Genomic DNA, 21,094 nt, shown 5'->3' on the forward strand with positions numbered 1-21,094 from the left:
TGTATAAGTTCTAGCAGTTTTGGAGTGGAGTCTTTTGGGTTTTCCACATATAGTATCATATCATCTGCGAAGAGTGATAATTTGACTTCTTCTTTGCCTATTTGGATGCCTTTAATTTCCTTTTGTTGTCTGATTGCTGAGGCTAGGACCTCTAGTACTATGTTGAATAGCAGTGGTGATAATGGACGTCCCTGCCGTGTTCCTGACCTTAGCGGAAAAGCTTTCAGTTTTTCTCCATTGAGAATGATCTTTGCGGTGGGTTTTTCATAGATGGCTTTGATGATATTGAGGTATGTGCCCTCTATCCCTACACTTTGAAGAGTTTTGATCAGGAAGGGATGCCGTACTTTGTCAAATGCTTTTTCAGCATCTATTGAGAGTATCATATGGTTCTTGACTTTCTTTTATTGATGTGTTGTATCACATTGACTGATTTGCGGATGTTGAACCAACCTTGCAGCCCTGGAATAAATCCCACTTGGTTGTGGTGAATAATCCTTTTAATGTACTGTTGAATCCTATTGGCTAGTATTTTGTTGAGTATTTTCGCATCTGTGTTCATCAAGGATATTGGTCTATAGAACTCTTTTTTGATGGGATCCTTGTCTGGTTTTGGGATCAAGGTGATGCTGGCCTCATAAAATGAGTTTGGAAGTTTTCCTTCCATTTCTATTTTTTGGAACAGTTTCAGGAGAATAGGAATTAGTTCTTCTTTAAATGTTTGGTAGAATTCCCCCGGGAAGCCGTCTGGCCCTGGGCTTTTGTTTGTTTGGAGATTTTTAATGACTGTTTCAATCTCCTTACTGGTTATGGGTCTGTTCAGGCTTTCTATTTCTTCCTGGTTCAGTTGTGGTAGTTTATATGTTTCTAGGAATGCATCCATTTCTTCCAGATTGTTAAATTTGTTGGCGTAGAGATGCTCATAGTATGTTCTTATAATAGTTTGTATTTCTTTGGTGTTAGTTGTGATCTCTCCTCTTTCATTCATGATTTTATTTATTTGGGTCCTTTCTCTTTTCTTTTTGATAAGTCTGGCCAGGGGTTTATCAATTTTATTAATTCTTTCAAAGAACCAGCTCCTAGTTTCGTTGATTTGCTCTATTGTCTTCTTGGTTTCTATTTCATTGATTTCTGCTCTGATCTTTATGATTTCTCTTCTCCTGCTGGGCTTAGGGTTTCTTTCTCTTGTTCTTTCTCCAGCTCCTTTAGGTGTAGGGTTAGGTTGTGTACCTGGGACCTTTCTTGTTTCTTGAGAAAGGCTTGTACCACTATATATTTTCCTCTCAGGACTGCCTTTGTTGTGTCCCACAGATTTTGAACCATTGTATTTTCATTGTCATTTGTTTCCATGATTTTTTTCAATTCTTCTTTAATTTCCCGGTTGACCCATTCATTCTTTAGAAGGATGCTGTTTAGTCTCCATGTGTTTGGGTTCTTTTCAAACTTCCTTTTGTGGTTGAGTTCTAGCTTTAGAGCATTGTGGTCTGAAAATATGCAGGGAATGATCCCAATCTTTTGATACCGCTTGAGTCCTGATTTAGGACCGAGGATGTGATCTATTCTGGAGAATGTTCCATGTGCACTAGAGAAGAATGTGTATTCTGTTGCTTTGGGATGAAATGTTCTGAATATGTCTGTGATGTCCATCTGGTCCAGTGTTTCGTTTAAGGCCTTTATTTCCTTGCTGATCTTTTGCTTGGATGATCTGTCCATTTCAGTGAGGGGAGTGTTAAAGTCCCCTACTATTATTGTATTATTGTTGATGTGTTTCTTTGATTTTGTTATTAATTGGTTTATATAGTTGGCTGCTCCCACGTTGGGGGCATAGATATTTAAAATTGTTAAATCTTCTTGTTGGACAGACCCTTTGAGTATGATATAGTGTCCTTCCTCATCTCTTATTATAGTCTTTGGCTTAAAATCGAATTGATCTGATATAAGGATTGCCACTCCTGCTTTCTTCTGATGTCCATTAGCATGGTAAATTCTTTTCCACCCCCTCACTTTAAATCTGGAGGTGTCTTCGGGCTTAAAATGAGTTTCTTGGAGGCAACATATAGATGGGTTTTGTTTTTTTTATCCATTCTGATACCCTGTGTCTTTTGACAGGGGCATTTAGCCCATTCACATTCAGGGTAACTATTGAGAGATATGAATTTAGTGCCATTGTTTTGCCTGTAAGGTGACTGTTACTGTATATGGTCTCTGTTCCTTTCTGATCTACCACTTTTAGGCTCTCTCTTTGCTTAGAGGACCCCTTTCAATATTTTCTGTAGAGCTGGTTTGGTGTTTGCAGATTCTTTCAGTTTTTGTTTGTCCTGGAAGCTTTTAATCTCTCCTTCTATTTTCAATGATAGCCTAGCTGGATATAGTATTCTTGGCTGCATGTTTTTCTCGTTTAGTGCTCTGAAAATATCATGCCAGCTCTTTCTGGCCTGCCAGGTCTCTGTGGATAAGTCAGCTGCCAATCTAATTTTTTTACCATTGTATGTTACAGACTTCTATTCCTGGGCTGCTTTCAGGATTTTCTGTTTGTCACTGAGACTTGTAAATTTTACTATTAGGTGACGGGGGGTGTGGGCCTATTCTTATTGATTTTGAGGGGCGTTTTCTGAACCTCCTGAATTTTGATGCTCGTTCCCTTTGCCATATTGGGGAAATTCTCCTCAATAATTCTCTCCAGTATACCTTCTGCTCCCCTCTCTCTTTCTTCTTCTTCTGGAATCCCAATTATTCTAATGTTGTTTCGTCTTATGGTGTCACTTATCTCTCGAATTCTCCCCTCGTGGTCCAGTAGCTGTTTGTCCCTCTTTTGCTCAGCTTCTTTATTCTCTGTGATTTGGTCTTCTATATCACTAATTCTTTCTTCTGCCTCATTTATCCTAGCAGTGAGAGCCTCCATTTTTGATTGCACCTCATTAATAGCTTTTTTGATTTCAACTTGGTTAGATTTTAGTTCTTTTATTTCTCCAGAAAGGGCTTTTATATCTCTCGAGAGGGTTTCTCTAATATCTTCCATGCCTTTTTCGAGCCCGGCTAGAACCTTGAGAATTGTCATTCTGAACTCTAGATCTGACATATTACCAATGTCTGTATTGATTAGGTCCCTAGCCTTCGGTACTGCCTCTTGTTCTTTTTTTTGTGTTGAATTTTTCCGTCTTGTCATTTTGTCCAGATAAGAGTATATGAAGGGTCAAGTAAAATACTAAAAGGGTGGCAACAACCCCAGGAAAATATGCTTTAACCAAATTAGAAGAGATCCAAAATCGTGAGGGGGAAGAAAGGGGATAAAAAGAGGTTCAAAAAGGAAGAAAGGGAAAAAAAAGAAAAAAAAAAGGAAAGAATTAAAAAAAAAACACCTAAGAAAAATGTAAAAAAGAAAAAATATATATATTAGATAAACTAGTAAAAAATCGTTAAAAAAGAGAAAGGTAACAGTTAAAAAAAAAATTTACCCGAAGGCGAGAAAAAAAAAAAAAACCAAAAAATGAAAAAGAAAAAAATTAAATTAACCGCAAGACTAAAAAAAATCACAGGGAAAAAGCCATGAGTTCCGTGCTTGGCTTTCTCCTCCTCTGGAATTCTGCTGCTCTCCTTGGTATTGAAACCGCATTCCTTGGTAGGTGAACTTGGTCTCGGCTGGATTTCTTGTTGATCTTCTGGGGGAGGGGCCTGTTGTAGTGATTCTCAAGTGTCTTTGCCCCAGGCGGAATTGCACCGCCCTTATCAGGGGCCGGGGTGAGTAATCCGCTCGGGTTTGCTTTCAGGAGCTTTTGTTCCCTGAGCGCTTTCCGTAGAGTCCCGGAGGAGCCGAGAGCCCAGGGCCCCACTCCTCAGTGCGTCCTCAGAGAACAGCGCCCAGTTACTCCCGTCTGCCTGACCTCCGGCCGCGCTCCGAGCTCACCGAGCCTGCGACCGGTTCAAGGTAACACCGAGCTGTGAGCTTACTGTGGGCTCTGTCTCTGTAGCCGGCTTTCCCGTTCCAATACCCGCAAGCTCTGCGACACTCAGACACCCCCGATCCTTCTGTGACCCTGCGGGACCTGAGGCCACGCTGACCCCGCGTGGGCTTTGCCCCGGTTTAGCCTCTGGAGCGATGTCCCTCAGTGGAACAGACTTTTAAAAGTCCTGATTTTGTGCAAGGTTGCTCCGCCGCTTGCCGGGAGCCGGCCCCTCCCCCCGGGGTCTATCTTCCCGTCGCTTTGGATTCACTTCTCCGCCGGTCCTACCTTTCAGAAAGTGGTTGTTTTTCTGTTTCCAGAATTGCTGTTCTTCTTCTCTTCGATCTGCCGATGGATTTTCAGGTGTTTGCAATCTTTAGATAAGCTATCTAGCTGATCTCCTGCTAGCTGAAGTAGTCTCGGCCTGCTACTTCTCCACCATCTTGACTCCTCCTCCCCACCTTCCCTTTTAATTCATCTCCTTAGGGAGCCTGGGTAGAGTCCCACTGTCTGGAATGCACAGAATGAGTCTTTGGTAGGCTCCAGAATCCAGCAACCAGGATGCCTAAAATCTCTTGTCTTCAAGCTCCAGGAGCTGGGGTATCAGGAGAGGTGCTGCCAGACTGAGCTGGCCCTTTTTTCTCTTGTAGCCACATCCAACCCACTGCCAAGTCCGGTTAGTTACTCTGATTCCTTTCATTGCCCACCTCTCCCACCCCTGTTACTACCTGGTCCAAGCCACCAGCATACATGGACCACCACTGCAGAAGCTTCAGCTGGTCTTCTATTATCATTCTTGTCCTCTTAAAGTTTGTTATTTCCTCAGAAGTCAGAGTAAGGCTTAAAAATCAGATTAAGTCACTTCCTTGCTTCAAACTTCCAAGGACTTTTCATCACACTTGGGATAAAATCTAGACTTGAATGTGCTCTGTAAGGCCCCCCACAGTCTCTCCCAGGGCTCACCTTGTGCTTTTTTGGCCCTCTGCCTATTCTTTGGAGTGCTTTCCTGCCCGAGAACTTTGCACTGCTGTTCCACTGAGTGGAATGTCCTTGGGCTCATCACAGGATGGGTTCCTTTTCACCCTTAGGTCAATTGGGATGTCACCTCCTCAGAGAGGCCTTCCCCAACTCCAGCCACTCTTCCCTTTTCTATGTAATCTGTCATTACTGTGTTTAGTTGTTTACTCTGTGGATTCCACTATGAAGGTAGACACTACTTAAGCCTGACTGTCCATGCCATATCTCTAGTGTCTAGAGCCATGACTGGCATGTTGAACAGACCCAGTAAATGAAAGAATTAATCATTATTTAGTGAGGACTAGAGACTGCAGTGTTTGATTAGAGAGCATTGTTAAAACACTGTTGCTGTAATGTTTATGTTCATTGATTAACAGATGAGCTCTGTTATAAAACAGAGGATAAAACAGATGAGCTCCTTTCAATTATAAAATCTTTACATTTTACCTAAATACTTTTGCCTATATTACACTATTTCATTTCTGCATTTTATAGATTAGATGTAAGGTTACTGGTTTGAAAGTGGTGGGGTGAGGCTCCTGTCCAACCTTTTTTTCCTTCCCTCTACCTCATGGGCCATTACATGTCTCATAGTTCAGATTAAAATTGCACTATTTATGCATCACTTGTTTTGGATACATATTCTTTGGTCTCTGAGAACTGAAAGGGAAAAAAGAAGCCTAATCCATTTGGAACTTCTCTTTTTTAAAATGGGGGTTTTCACCCTATGGCAAACTCCCCAGACTTACCTCTTGATTAAAATGGTGAGGGGGATTGTTATAAAAACGAATGGAGTATTATGTCTGCATCAGAAAGGATGAATACCCAACTTTTGTAGCAACATGGATGGGACTGGAAGAGATTATGTTGAGTGAAATAAGTCAAGCAGAGAGAGTCAATTATCATATGGTTTCACTTATTTGTGGAGCATAACAAATAGCATGGAGGACAAAGGGAGTTAGAGAGGAGAAGGGAGTTGAGGGAAATTGGAAGGGGAGGTGAACCTTGAGAGACTATGGACTCCGAAAAACAATCTGAGGGTTTTGAAGGGGCGGGGGTGGGAGGCTGGGGGAACCAGATGGTGGGTATTGGAGAGGGCACGGATTGCATAGAGCACTGGGTGTGGTGCAAAAACAATGAATACTGTTATGCTGAAAATAAATTTAAAAAATTAAAACAAAACAAACAAAACAAAAACCCCACGAATGTTTAGGCCCTCCTTTGGACATTCTGATTCAGTGGAGTGGGCCTGAAAAAGAATTTTAACAAGCATCCCAGGCAATCCTTATCCTGAGAGAGGTTTGGGGAGAATGAGAGGTTTGTGGTAGAATAAGAGAAACAGCCCTAGGTACAATCCTAGATCTGCCATTTACTAGCTGTGTGATCCTGAACAAATCACTTAACCTCCTTGCCTCCCTTAGTAGGTACAATGGGTCCTATTGCAGGCCCTTTCCACAGTTCCTGTTGTACAGTATTTACAATAATACCTGCCTTCAGAGACATTGAGAGAGGATGAAGTGTGAGCAGGTATTTGCTCACATCCCTCAGCCTCCACTGGGCCTCTTAGCGTCCTTCATGCAGAGAGGACTGAGTTCCCACTCTAGCCCTTACCAGGCCTAGATCCCTCTCTAGTTCTGACCTTCCTGGGTTGATCCCAGAACCAGCTTCAAGAGGAACCCAACTTAGTTGAGGACTTGGGAACACAGATATATCATCTTGTTCTCTTACTATTTTGGTCTTTCTCAGCTCCATGTTGGATCTTGTGGTGAAATGACCCAGGGTCTGCTGGTTACATTTTCCTCCCCATGAAGATGGCATGGATTGCTGAAATCTTCTATTCTGGGCATTTCATCATTTTATTTTCTTACCTCCACAGAGGTGGTAGAATATTGTTGTTAAGCCCCTGGGGTGTCAGACTGCCTGGGTTTGAATCCTGTTTCTGCCCCCTGCAAGCTGTGTGATCTTGGGTAATTCGCTTAACCTCTGTTCCTCACTTTCTTTTTCTATAAAATGGGCATAGTAGTAGAAACGATCTCCTAGGGTTGTTATGGGGATTAAGTGAGTTAATACATGATAGGTATTGAGAACAGTGCATGGTGCAAAGTAAGTGCTCAGCCGGGGTTAGTCATGACAGTTCTCTCAAGGATAGCCATGGAATGGAACACAAAACAAAACCCAAAGGAGACACACTCCATCTAAACTGCAGTCATAAGCTGTGATTCTCACAACAGCCATCTGAATCTCATTTCAATAGTTTTCTCCTTGAAACAATGAGTCCTTGCTCAAACTTCATATTTATTTGTTTTTTCTTTCTTAAATTTTAATTTTATTTTACTCAAATTCAATTAATTAACATATGGTGTATTATTAGTTTCAGAGGTAGATTTTAGTGATTCATCAGTTGCATATAACACCCAGTGCTCATTATATCAAGTGCCCTCCTTAATGCCCATCACCCAGTTACCCCATCTCCCATCCAACTCTCCTCCAGCAATCCTCGGCTTCCTAGAGATCAGAGTCTCTTATAGTTTGTCTCCCTCTTTGATTTCATCTTATTTTATTTTTCCCTCCCTTCTCCTATGGTCCTCTGTTTTGTTACTTAAATTCCACATGTGAATGAAATCATATGATCATTGTTTTTCTCTGATTGACTTATTTCAGTTGGGATAATATCCTCTAGTTCCATCTGTGTTGCTGAAAATGGTAAAATTTCATTTTTTGATTGCTGAGTAATATTCCATTGTATATATATACATAACACATCTTTTTTATTGATTCATCAGTGGATAGACATCTGGGTTCTTTCCATATTTTGGCTGCTGTGGACATTGCTGCTATAAACATTGAGGTGCAGGTGCCCCTTCAAATCATTATGTTTGTGTCCTTTGGATAAATATCTAGTGGTACAATTGCTGGGTCATAGGGTAGCTCTATTTTTAACCTTTTGAGAAACCTCCATACTGTTTTCCAAAGTGGCTTTACCAGATTGCATTCCCACCAACAGTATAAGAGGGTTCCCCTTTCAGCACATCCTCACCAACATCTGTTATTTCCTGATTTGTTAACTTTAGCCATTCTGACTGGTGTAGGGTGATACCTCATTGTGGTTTTCATTTATATTTCCCTGATGCTGAGTGATATTTAGCATTTTTTCATGTGTCTGTTAGCCATTTGTATGTCTTCTTTGGAAAAATGTCTGTTCATGTCTTCTTCCCATTTCTTAATTTTTAAAAAAGATTTTATCTATTTGAGAGAGAGAGAGAGAGAGAGAGAGCGCATGCACAAGTGTGGGGAGAGGCATAGGGAAAGGGAAAAATAGAGGCCCTGGTGAGCAGGGAGCCTGATGTGGGGCTCAATTCCAGCACCTCGGGGATAATGACCAAGCCAAAAGCAGACACTTAACCAACTGAGCCACCTAAGCACCCTGAATTCTGCCCATATTTTGACTGATTTTTTGTTTTCTTGAGGTGTTGAGTTTGATAAGTTGAGTTTGATAAGACATTTGCAAATATCTTCTCCCATTCTATAGTTTATCTTTTAGTTTTTGTCAACTGTTTCCTTGCTGTGCAAAAGCTTTTTATCTTGATGAAATCTCAATAGTTTATTTTTGCTTTTGTTTCCCTTGCCTTTGAAGTCATATCTATCAAGAAGTTGCTGTGGCAAAGGTCTCAGAGTTTACTGCCATGCTCTCCTCTAGGATTTTGATGGATTCCTATTTCACATTTAGGTCTTTCATCCATTTTGAGTTTATTTTTGCATATGGTGTAAAAAAAAAAAAAGGTCCAGTTTCATTCTTCTGCAAGATGCTATCCAGTTTGACACTGGATATTCTTTCCTGCTTTGTTGAATATTCATTAACCATAGAGTTGAGGGACCATTTCTGGGTTCTCCATTCTGTTCCATTTATTTGTATCTGTTTTTCTGCCAGTACCATACTATCTTGGTGATTGCAGCTTTGTGATAGAGCTTGATGTCCAGAATTGTGATGCCATCAGTTTTGGTTTTCTTTTTCAACATTTTTTTGGCCATTTGTGGTCTTTTCTTGTTCCATACAAGTTTGAGGGTTGTTTGTTCCAGCCCTGTGAAAAATATTGATGGTAGTTTGATAGGGATTGCGTTAAGTGTGTAGACTGCTTTGGGTATCATGACATTTGAACAATATTTGCTTCCAACCCATGAGCATGGATTATTTTTTCCACTTCTTTGTGTCTTCCTCATTTTTATTTCATAAGTGTTCTATAGTTTTCTGAGTACAGATCCTTTGGTTAGGTTTATTCCTTGATATCTTATGGTTTGGCTGTAATACTGATTGGGATTGATTCTTTAATTTCTGTTTCTTCTGTCTCATTGTTACTGTAGAAATGTAGAAATGTAGCTGACTTCTGTGCATTGATTTTATATCCCACCCCTTTACTGAATTTCTGTATGAGTTCTAGCAATTTTTTTGTGGACTCTTTTGGATTTTCAATATAAAAGTATCATGTCATCTATGAAGAGTGAAAGCTTGACTTCTTTGCCAGTTTGGGTGCATTTTATTTCTTTTTGTTCTCTGATTGTTGACACTAGGTCTTCTAGTACTATATTGAATAGCAGTGGTGAGAATAGACATCCCTGTCATGTTCCTAACCCTAGGACTCTCAGTTTTTCTCCATTGAGGATGATGTTCTCTGTGGATTTTTCATATATGGCTTTTATGATATTGAGGTATGTTTTCTCTTTCCCTACACTGAAGAGAGTTTTTATCAAGAAAGGATGCTGTGTTTTGTGAAATGCTTTTTCTGTGTCTATTGAGAGGATCATATGGTTTTTGTCCTTTTTTAAAAAAATTAATCTGCTATGCCACATTGATTGATTTGTGGATATTGAACCAACCTTGCAGCCCAGGAATAAATCCCACTTGGTTGTGGTGAATAATCCTTTTAATGTACTGTTGGATACTATTAACTATTATCTTGGTGAGAATTTTTGAATTCATATTCTTCAGGGATATTGGTCTGTGATTCTCCTTTTTGGCAGGATTTTTGGTCTTGGGATCAAGGTAAGGCTGGCCTCAAGGATGAATTTGGAAGTTTTCCTTCCATTTCTGTTTTTGAAACAGCTTCAGAAGAATAGGTAATAATTCTTTTTTAAATGTTTGGTAGAATTCCACTGGGATGCCATCCAACCCTAAAGTTTGTTTGTTGGAAGATTTTTTTATTACTGCTTCAATTTCTTCACTAGTTATGTCTCTGTTCAGGTTTTCTATTTCTTCCTGTTTGTATTTGATAGTTTGTATGTTTCTAGGAATGCATTCATTTATTCCAGATTGCCTAATTTGTTGGCATATAATTGCTCATAATATGCTCTTTTTTTTTAAAAAGATTTTATTTATTTATTTATTTGACAGACAGAGATCACAAGTAGGTAGAGAGGCAGGCAGAGAGAGGAGGAAGCAGGCTCCCCGCTGAGCAGAGAGCCCGATACAGGGCTCGATCCCAGGACCCTGAGATCATGACCTGAGCCGAAGGCAGAGGTTTTAACCCACTGAGCCACCCAGGCGCCCCTCATAATATGCTCTTATAATTGTGTTTCTTCAGTGTTGGTTGTGATCCCCTTTTTCATTTATGATTTTATTGATTTAGGTCCTTTCTCTTTTATTCTTGTGAGTCTGTCTAGGGGTTTATTGATCTTGTTAATTCTTTCAAAGAACTAGCTCCTAGCTTTGTCGATCTGTTTTACTGTTCTTTTGATTTCTAGTTCATAGATTTCTGCTCTAATCCTTATTAATTCTCTTCTCCCTCTGGGATTAGGCTTTATTTGCTCCTCTTTCTCCAACTTCTTTTGGTGTAAGGTTAGGTTGTGTATGTGAGATGTTTCTTGTGTCTTGATAACGGCCTGTATTGCTATATACTTCCCTCTTAGGACCACCTTTGCTGCATCTCAAAGGTCCTGAATGGTTGTGTTTTTATTTTCATTTGTTTCCATGAACTTTTAAAATTCTTTTTTAATTTCCTGGTTGACCCATTCATTCTTTAGTAGAATGCTCTTTAATCTCCATGTATTTGTATTCCTTCCAAATTTTCTTTTGATTGGGTTCAAGTTTTAAAGCATTGTGGTCTGATAATATGCAGGGAATAATCCTAGTCTTTTGGTACTGGATGACACCTGATTCATGGCCCAGTATGTGAAGTATTCTGGAGAATGTTCCAGTGTGTCATTTAAAGTCCTTGTTTACTTGTTGATCTTCTGCTTAGATGATCTGCCCATTGCTGTGAGTTGTGTGTTGATGTTTCCTACTATTAATGTATTATCAAAGTGTTTCTTTATTTAGGTTATTAGTTTATATAATTGGCTGCTCCCAAGTTAGGGGAATAAGTATTTATAATTGTTAGATCTTCTTGTTGGATAGACCCTTCTATTCTGATATAGTGTCCTTTGCCATCTCTTATTACAGTCTTTGGTTTTAAAATCTAGTTTGTTTGATGCAAGATACTCCAGCTTTCTTTTGATGCCCATTAGCATGGCAAGTTGTTCTGCACCCCCTCACTTTCAATCTGGAGGTGTCTTTGGGTCTAAAATGAATCTCTTATAGACAACATATCAATGGTTCTTGTTTTTTCATCCAATCTGATATACTATGTCTTTTGATTGGAGCTTTACATTAAGAGTAATTATTGAAAGATATGAATTTATGACCATTGTATTACCTGTAAAGTCCTCATGTCTGTATATTGTCTATTCCTTTCTGGTCTTTGGTACCTTTGGGCTGTCTCTTCACTCAAAGGATCCCCTTTAGTATTTCTTGCAGGGCTGGTTTAGTGATGACAGATTCTTTCAGTTTCTGTTAGTCCAGGAAGCTCTTTATCACTCCTTCTATTCTGAATGAGAGTCTTGCTGGATAAAGTATTCTTGGATGCATTTTTTTCTCATTTAGCACCATGAATATATCATGCCAGTCCTTTCTGGCCTGCCAGGTATCTGTGGACAGGTCTGCTTCCAGACTTATGTTTCTACCCTTGTAGGTTAAGGACCTCTTGTCCTGAGCTGCTTTCAGGATTTTCTCTTTATCTCTGAGATTTGCAAGCTTGACTATTATATTTTGAGGTGTTGACCAATTTTATTGATTTTGAGCGGGGTTCTCTGTGCCTTCTGGACTTGAATGCCTGTTTCCTTCTCTAGATTATGGAAGTTCTCAACTATTATTGGTTTAAATAAACCTTCTGTCCCCTCTCTTTCCTCTTCCTCTGGGACTTCAATTATTCTAATATCATTTGCTTTATGGTATCACTCACTGGTCTTTCAAATCCTCCCTTTGCAATCCAGTGGTTGTTTATCTCTCTTTTTCACCATTTTTATTCTCCATCATTTTATCTTCTATATCACTGACTCTTTGGCCTCATTTATCCTAGCAGTTAGAGTCTCCATTTTTTTATTGCATCTTAGTAATAATTGTTTAGATTTCAGCCTGATTATAGTTCTTTTATTTCTCCAGTAAGAGATTCTCTAGTGTCTTCTATGCTTTTTTCAAGCCCAGCTAGTGCCCTTTATGATCATTGTTTTGAATTCTAGTTCTGACATCTTACTTATATACATATTGATTAAATCTCTGGCAGTGAGTAGTGCCTCCTGTTCTTTCTTTTTGGGGTGAGTTTTTCAATCTCATCCTTATGTCCAGAAAAGAATAGATGAAAGGAAGAAAATACAAAAATAGCAACAACAATACCAGAAAAATATGCACTAAACAAATCAGACGATAACAGAAAAAAAATAAATAAAGAGCAAGCAAGCGAGAGAGAACAGTCAAACAAGCTGTAGAAGAGAACACAACAGTAAACTAGATCCTGGGTGTATTTTGGTCCATTTTTTAGAAGAAACTAGGTCCTAAAATAGGAAAGAAAGAAAAACTATATATAAAAATAAAATTGAGTACAAGGAAACAAAAAATGAAAAAAATATATAATGTAAATGTAAAATTAAAAATAAAAAAGACTTAAAAAAAGAATTGATAAAATAAACTAGCTGAAAAGAAAAAATATAAAATGGAAAGACTAAAGAATAATAAGAAAAAACCACAAATGCTGTATACTGTTTTCCCCAAGAGCTAAAGTTTTGCAGTTCTCTGTGATTGGTAAATTTGGTATTGCCAGATGTTTGTGCTGGTCTTCTGGGGGAGGGGGCCTGTTGTACTGATTTGCAAGGTGTCTTTGCCTGGACAGAATTTCACCCCCTTTCCAGGGGACCAGGCTCAGTGTAAGCAGTTCCAGATTGCACTAAGTAGTACTGTTTTGATCCCTGAAGGCTTTCAGCACTGATTGCATTGGGGGAGGGGAGGGAGGTTGAAAGTGGCAACACCCCAATATCTATCTAGTTCCAGAGCTGACAGTTTGTGTACTCCACTCTTCAGTGAGTCCTTACAGAAAAGCAGTCGATCACTCTTATCTCCCTGTTTTTTTTTTCCTCTCCCTCTGAGATTTTAAGGAAAATAAAAAATTATTTTCTTTAGTTGAGGTGAAAAACTGCTTCCTAAGTTCATATGTTTCCTTGAGAGGAAACGCAGCAAATGTAATTAAGAGATAAACTATGAGAAAATCCTCTTCAAATTCCATGCTGTCCATAGACGTACTTCATAGTCTCCATAACTATCTAGCTGAATTCCAGGGACTAGATGAAATTAGGGCCCTTATGCCTCCACCATCTTCACTCTGAACTTCACATGTAGCTCAAACCTTGCTCTTTTCTCTAAGCCCGGGAAGCTTTTTCTTTCTCACTCCTCTCCCACTCCCATATACTTCTGGAACAGGGGCATATACTCTGTGTTCTGTGGAATGGTCCACAGAGGTACTTTAGACTTTCTGTAAAAATCATTTTGAATGCTATTTAAGTATACTTATAATTGTTTAAAAAAAAAAAACCTATAAGGAAGTATCCTAGACCAAGTTCTAACATGCCAAAGACTACCTCCTTATTTGGGACTGGCAAGTTAACTCATTTTGTGTAGATTTTGGTATAAAATGTCTTCTGCTATCTCTGTATACGTTTGAAGTTCTTATAAATTTGCCTTTGATTAAGAAGGTGATAATTCCAAGCTGCTCTTTCAATTGTGTGTATGCATTGTTTGTTTTCTTATTTAACTCTAGACTACCCATGTTGAAATTTAGGCCTGACAGTATTATAGTAGTGAGTTCCCTGTCACAGCCTCTGGTCAGGGCTCACATGTGTCTAGAAGGCTCAGTGCATCTTCTTGGAGGATATTTTCCTCAAGTCATACAGTCAATCAGGTAGTAATAAGTGAAGTACAACGTGGCCATCATACCATATTTTAGATAGTCTTAAAAATTCTTTTAAATTGGAGAGACTTGTTTGCTTTTTAGAAGTAAACTAAGGAAGGAGGAGTCAAGATGGCGGAGAAGTAGCAGGCCGAGACTACTTCAGCTAGCAGGAGATCAGCTAGATAGCTTATCTAAAGATTGCAAACACCTGAAAATCCATCGGCAGATCGAAGAGAAGAAGAACAGCAATTCTGGAAACAGAAAAACAACCACTTTCTGAAAGGTAGGACCGGCGGAGAAGTGAATCCAAAGCGACGGGAAGATAGACCCCGGGGGGAGGGGCCGGCTCCCGGCAAGCGGCGGAGCAACCTTGCACAAAATCAGGACTTTTAAAAGTCTGTTCCGCTGAGGGACATCGCTCCAGAGGCTAAACCGGGGCAAAGCCCACGCGGGGTCAGCGTGGCCTCAGGTCCCGCAGGGTCACAGAAGGATCGGGGGTGTCTGAGTGTCGCAGAGCTTGCGGGTATTGGAACGGGGAAAGCCGGCTACAGAGACAGAGCCCACAGTAAGCTCACAGCTCGGTGTTACCTTGAACCGGTCGCAGGCTCGGTGAGCTCGGAGCGCGGCCGGAGGTCAGGCAGACGGGAGTAACTGGGCGCTGTTCTCTGAGGACGCACTGAGGAGTGGGGCCCTGGGCTCTCGGCTCCTCCGGGACTCTACGGAAAGCGCTCAGGGAACAAAAGCTCCTGAAAGCAAACCCGAGCGGATTACTCACCCCGGCCCCTGATAAGGGCGGTGCAATTCCGCCTGGGGCAAAGACACTTGAGAATCACTACAACAGGCCCCTCCCCCAGAAGATCAACAAGAAATCCAGCCGAGACCAAGTTCACCTACCAAGGAGTGCGGTTTCAATACCAAGGAGAGCAGCAGAATTCCAGAGGAGGAGAAAGCCAAGCACGGAACTCATGGCTTTTTCCCTGTGATTTTTTTTAGTCTTGCGGTTAATTTAATTTTTTTCTTTTTTATTTTTTGGTTTTTTTTTTTTTCTCGCCTTCGGGTAAATTTTTTTTTTAACTGTTACCTTTCTCTTTTTTAACGATTTTTTACTAGTTTATCTAATATATATATTTTTTCTTTTTTACATTTTTCTTAGGTGTTTTTTTTTAATTCTTTCCTTTTTTTTTTCTTTTTTTTCCCTTTCTTCCTTTTTGAACCTCTTTTTATCCCCTTTCTTCCCCCTCACGATTTTGGATCTCTTCTAATTTGGTTAAAGCATATTTTCCTGGGGTTGTTGCCACCCTTTTAGTATTTTACTTGACCCTTCATATACTCTTATCTGGACAAAATGACAAGATGGAAAAATTCAACACAAAAAAAAAGAACAAGAGGCAGTACCGAAGGCTAGGGACCTAATCAATACAGACATTGGTAATATGTCAGATCTAGAGTTCAGAATGACAATTCTCAAGGTTCTAGCCGGGCTCGAAAAAGGCATGGAAGATATTAGAGAAACCCTCTCGAGAGATATAAAAGCCCTTTCTGGAGAAATAAAAGAACTAAAATCTAACCAAGTTGAAATCAAAAAAGCTATTAATGAGGTGCAATCAAAAATGGAGGCTCTCACTGCTAGGATAAATGAGGCAGAAGAAAGAATTAGTGATATAGAAGACCAAATCACAGAGAATAAAGAAGCTGAGCAAAAGAGGGACAAACAGCTACTGGACCACGAGGGGAGAATTCGAGAGATAAGTGACACCATAAGACGAAACAACATTAGAATAATTGGGATTCCAGAAGAAGAAGAAAGAGAGAGGGGAGCAGAAGGTATACTGGAGAGAATTATTGAGGAGAATTTCCCCAATATGGCAAAGGGAACGAGCATCAAAATTCAGGAGGTTCAGAAAACGCCCCTCAAAATCAATAAGAATAGGCCCACACCCCGTCACCTAATAGTAAAATTTACAAGTCTCAGTGACAAACAGAAAATCCTGAAAGCAGCCCAGGAATAGAAGTCTGTAACATACAATGGTAAAAATATTAGATTGGCAGCTGACTTATCCACAGAGACCTGGCAGGCCAGAAAGAGCTGGCATGATATTTTCAGAGCACTAAACGAGAAAAACATGCAGCCAAGAATACTATATCCAGCTAGGCTATCATTGAAAATAGAAGGAGAGATTAAAAGCTTCCAGGACAAACAAAAACTGAAAGAATCTGCAAACACCAAACCAGCTCTACAGAAAATATTGAAAGGGGTCCTCTAAGCAAAGAGAGAGCCTAAAAGTGGTAGATCAGAAAGGAACAGAGACCATATACAGTAACAGTCACCTTACAGGCAAAACAATGGCACTAAATTCATATCTCTCAATAGTTACCCTGAATGTGAATGGGCTAAATGCCCCTGTCAAAAGACACAGGGTATCAGAATGGATAAAAAAAACAAAACCCATCTATATGTTGCCTCCAAGAAACTCATTTTAAGCCCGAAGACACCTCCAGATTTAAAGTGAGGGGGTGGAAAAGAATTTACCATGCTAATGGACATCAGAAGAAAGCAGGAGTGGCAATCCTTATATCAGATCAATTCGATTTTAAGCCAAAGACTATAATAAGAGATGAGGAAGGACACTATATCATACTCAAAGGGTCTGTCCAACAAGAAGATTTAACAATTTTAAATATCTATGCCCCCAACGTGGGAGCAGCCAACTATATAAACCAATTAATAACAAAATCAAAGAAACACATCAACAATAATACAATAATAGTAGGGGACTTTAACACTCCCCTCACTGAAATGGACAGATCATCCAAGCAAAAGATCAGCAAGGAAATAAAGGCCTTAAACGAAACACTGGACCAGATGGACATCACAGACATATTCAGAACATTTCATCCCAAAGCAACAGAATACACATTCTTCTCTAGTGCACATGGAACATTCTCCAGAATAGATCACATCCTCGGTCCTAAATCAGGACTCAAGCGGTATCAAAAGATTGGGATCATTCCCTGCATATTTTCAGACCACAATGCTCTAAAGCTAGAACTCAACCACAAAAGGAAGTTTGAAAAGAACCCAAACACATGGAGACTAAACAGCATCCTTCTAAAGAATGAATGGGTCAACCGGGAAATTAAAGAAGAATTGAAAAAAATCATGGAAACAAATGACAATGAAAATACAATGGTTCAAAATCTGTGGGACACAACAAAGGCAGTCCTGAGAGGAAAATATATAGTGGTACAAGCCTTTCTCAAGAAACAAGAAAGGTCCCAGGTACACAACCTAACCCTACACCTAAAGGAGCTGGAGAAAGAACAAGAAAGAAACCCTAAGCCCAGCAGGAGAAGAGAAATCATAAAGATCAGAGCAGAAATCAATGAAATAGAAACCAAGAAGACAATAGAGCAAATCAACGAAACTAGGAGCTGGTTCTTTGAAAGAATTAATAAAATTGATAAACCCCTGGCCAGACTTATCAAAAAGAAAAGAGAAAGGACCCAAATAAATAAAATCATGAATGAAAGAGGAGAGATCACAACTAACACCAAAGAAATACAAACTATTATAAGAACATACTATGAGCATCTCTACGCCAACAAATTTAACAATCTGGAAGAAATGGATGCATTCCTAGAAACATATAAACTACCACAACTGAACCAGGAAGAAATAGAAAGCCTGAACAGACCCATAACCAGTAAGGAGATTGAAACAGTCATTAAAAATCTCCAAACAAACAAAAGCCCAGGGCCAGACGGCTTCCCGGGGGAATTCTACCAAACATTTAAAGAAGAACTAATTCCTATTCTCCTGAAACTGTTCCAAAAAATAGAAATGGAAGGAAAACTTCCAAACTCATTTTATGAGGCCAGCATCACCTTGATCCCAAAACCAGACAAGGATCCCATCAAAAAAGAGTTCTATAGACCAATATCCTTGATGAACACAGATGCGAAAATACTCAACAAAATACTAGCCAATAGGATTCAACAGTACATTAAAAGGATTATTCACCACAACCAAGTGGGATTTATTCCAGGGCTGCAAGGTTGGTTCAACATCCGCAAATCAGTCAATGTGATACAACACATCAATAAAAGAAAGTCAAGAACCATATGATACTCTCAATAGATGCTGAAAAAGCATTTGACAAAGTACGGCATCCCTTCCTGATCAAAACTCTTCAAAGTGTAGGGATAGAGGGCACATACCTCAATATCATCAAAGCCATCTATGAAAAACCCACCGCAAAGATCATTCTCAATGGAGAAAAACTGAAAGCTTTTCCGCTAAGGTCAGGAACACGGCAGGGATGTCCATTATCACCACTGCTATTCAACATAGTACTAGAGGTCCTAGCCTCAGCAATCAGACAACAAAAGGAAATTAAAGGCATCCAAATTGGCAAAGAAGAAGTCAAATTATCACTCTTCGCAGATGATATGATACTATATGTGGAAAACCCAAAAGACTCCACTCCAAAACTGCTAGAACTTATACAGGAATTCAGTAAAGTGTCAGGATATAAAATCAATGCACAGAAATCAGTTGCATTTCTCTACACCAACAGCAAGACAGAAGAAAGAGAAATTAAGGAGTCAATCCCAATTACAATTGCACCCAAAACCATAAGATACCTAGGCATAAACCTAACCAAAGAGACACAGAATCTATACTCAGAAAACTATAAAGTACTCATGAAAGAAATTGAGGAAGACACAAAGAAATGGAAAAATGTTCCATGCTCCTGGATTGGAAGAATAAATATTGTGAAAATGTCTATGCTACCTAAAGCAATCTACACATTTAATGCAATTCCTATCAAAGTACCATCCATCTTTTTCAAAGAAATGGAACAAATAGTTCTAAAATTTATATGGAACCAGAAAAGACCTCGAATAGCCAAAGGGATATTGAAAAAGAAAGCCAACGTTGGTGGCATCACAATTTCGGACTTCAAGCTCTATTACAAAGCTGTCATCATCAAGACAGCATGGTACTGGCACAAAAACAGACACATAGATCAATGGAACAGAATAGAGAGCCCAGAAATAGACTCTCAACTCTACAGTCAACTAATCTTCGACAAAGCAGGAAAGAATGTCCAATGGAAAAAAGACAGCCTCTTCAATAAATGGTGCTGGGAAAACTGGACAGCCACATGCAGAAAAATGAAATTGGACCATTTCCTTACACCACACACAAAAATAGACTCAAAATGGATGAAGGACCTCAATGTGCGAAAGGAATCCATCAAAATCCTTGAGGAGAACACAGGCAGCAACCTCTTCGACCTCAGTCGCAGCAACATCTTCCTAGGAACATCGCCAAAGGCAAGGGAAGCAAGGGAAAAAATGAACTATTGGGATTTCATCAAGATCAAAAGCTTTTGCACAGCAAAGGAAACAGTTAACAAAATCAAAAGACAACTGACAGAATGGGAGAAGATATTTGCAAACGACATATCAGATAAAGGACTAGTGTCCAGAATCTATAAAGAACTTAGCAAACTCAACACCCAAAGAACAAATAATCCAATCAAGAAATGGGCAGAGGACATGAACAGACATTTCTGCAAAGAAGACATCCAGATGGCCAACAGACACATGAAAAAGTGCTCCATATCACTCGGCATCAGGGAAATACAAATCAAAACCACAATGCGATATCACCTCACACCAGTCAGAATGGCTAAAATCAACAAGTCAGGAAATGACAGATGCTGGCGAGGATGTGGAGAATGGGGAACCCTCCTACACTGTTGGTGGGAATGCAAGCTGGTGCAGCCACTCTGGAAAACAGCATGGAGGTTCCTCAAAATGTTGAAAATAGAACTGCCCTATGACCCAGCAATTGCACTATTGGGTATTTACCCTAAAGATACAAACGTAGTGATCCAAAGGGGCACATGCACCCGAATGTTTATAGCAGCAATGTCCACAATAGCCAAACTATGGAAAGAACCTAGATGTCCATCAACAGATGAATGGATAAAGAAGATGTGGTATATATACACAATGGAATACTATGCAGCCATCAAAAGAAATGAAATCTTGCCATTTGCGACAACATGGATGGAACTAGAGCGTATCATGCTTAGTGAAATAAGTCAAGCAGAGAAAAACAACTATCATATGATCTCCCTGATATGAGGAAGTGGTGATGCAACATGGGGGCTTAAGTGGGTAGGAGAAGAATCAATGAAACAAGATGGAATTGGGAGGGAGACAAACCATAAGTGACTCTTAATCTCACAAAACAAACTGAGGGTTGCTGGGGGGAGGGGGTTTGAGAGAAGGGGGTGGGATTATGGACACTGGGGAGGGTATGTGCTTTGGTGAGTGCTGTGAAGTGTGTAAACCTGGTGATTCACAGACCTGTACCCCTGGGGATAAAAATATATGTTTATAAAAAATAAAAAATTAAAAAAAAAAGAAAGAAAAATAAATAAATAAAAGGGAAGGTGGTTGTGAAGCGCTCTCATGACCTAAGATGAAAATCTCTGAAAGAACTGATGGAAAAATGTCTTCCTTAAATAAAACTTCACAGGGGGAGGAGGGTAGAAATATCCCTTTACAAATGGGGCCTCTTAGTTTTTTCTTGAATGAGCTTATATTTGGCCAGCATTTACTCTTCCCCCTAGACCTGGGACTGTGGGATAAGGGAGGCCTGGGACAGAGAGTCTTTCAGGGGGATAGGGAAGAGATGCAGGGGAGGGGAGGGTGGGATGGAGACATGCTGGGCCCTGGCAAGTGCAGGAGGAATGCCTGGACTATTCTTCTCATCACCTTTGCCTTTCTTTGTGTCTGTGTCTAGGAGTGACTGTGCAAGCCCTTTCCACAGTTCCTGTCATGTTTAGTTACTGGGTAAGTGTGAAAACT

General features: G+C 39.8%; 1 protein-coding gene across 1 annotated transcript in view; it reads left to right on the forward strand.

Moving 5' to 3' along the window:
* The window catches only part of ACMSD (aminocarboxymuconate semialdehyde decarboxylase), a 104,851-nt gene that overhangs the window by 28,508 nt on the left and 55,249 nt on the right, over positions 1–21,094 (forward strand). Inside the window, exon 4 of the mRNA XM_045066543.1 lies at positions 21,030–21,079. Within this exon, the coding sequence (XP_044922478.1) occupies positions 21,030–21,079 (50 nt within the window). The remainder of the gene's footprint in view (positions 1–21,029; positions 21,080–21,094) is intronic.

This window comes from Mustela putorius, unplaced genomic scaffold (genome assembly GCF_011764305.1).
Source record: "Mustela putorius furo isolate JIRA1106 unplaced genomic scaffold, ASM1176430v1.1 tig00003867_pilon_pilon_pilon, whole genome shotgun sequence".
NCBI classification, from domain to species: domain Eukaryota; kingdom Metazoa; phylum Chordata; class Mammalia; order Carnivora; family Mustelidae; genus Mustela; species Mustela putorius.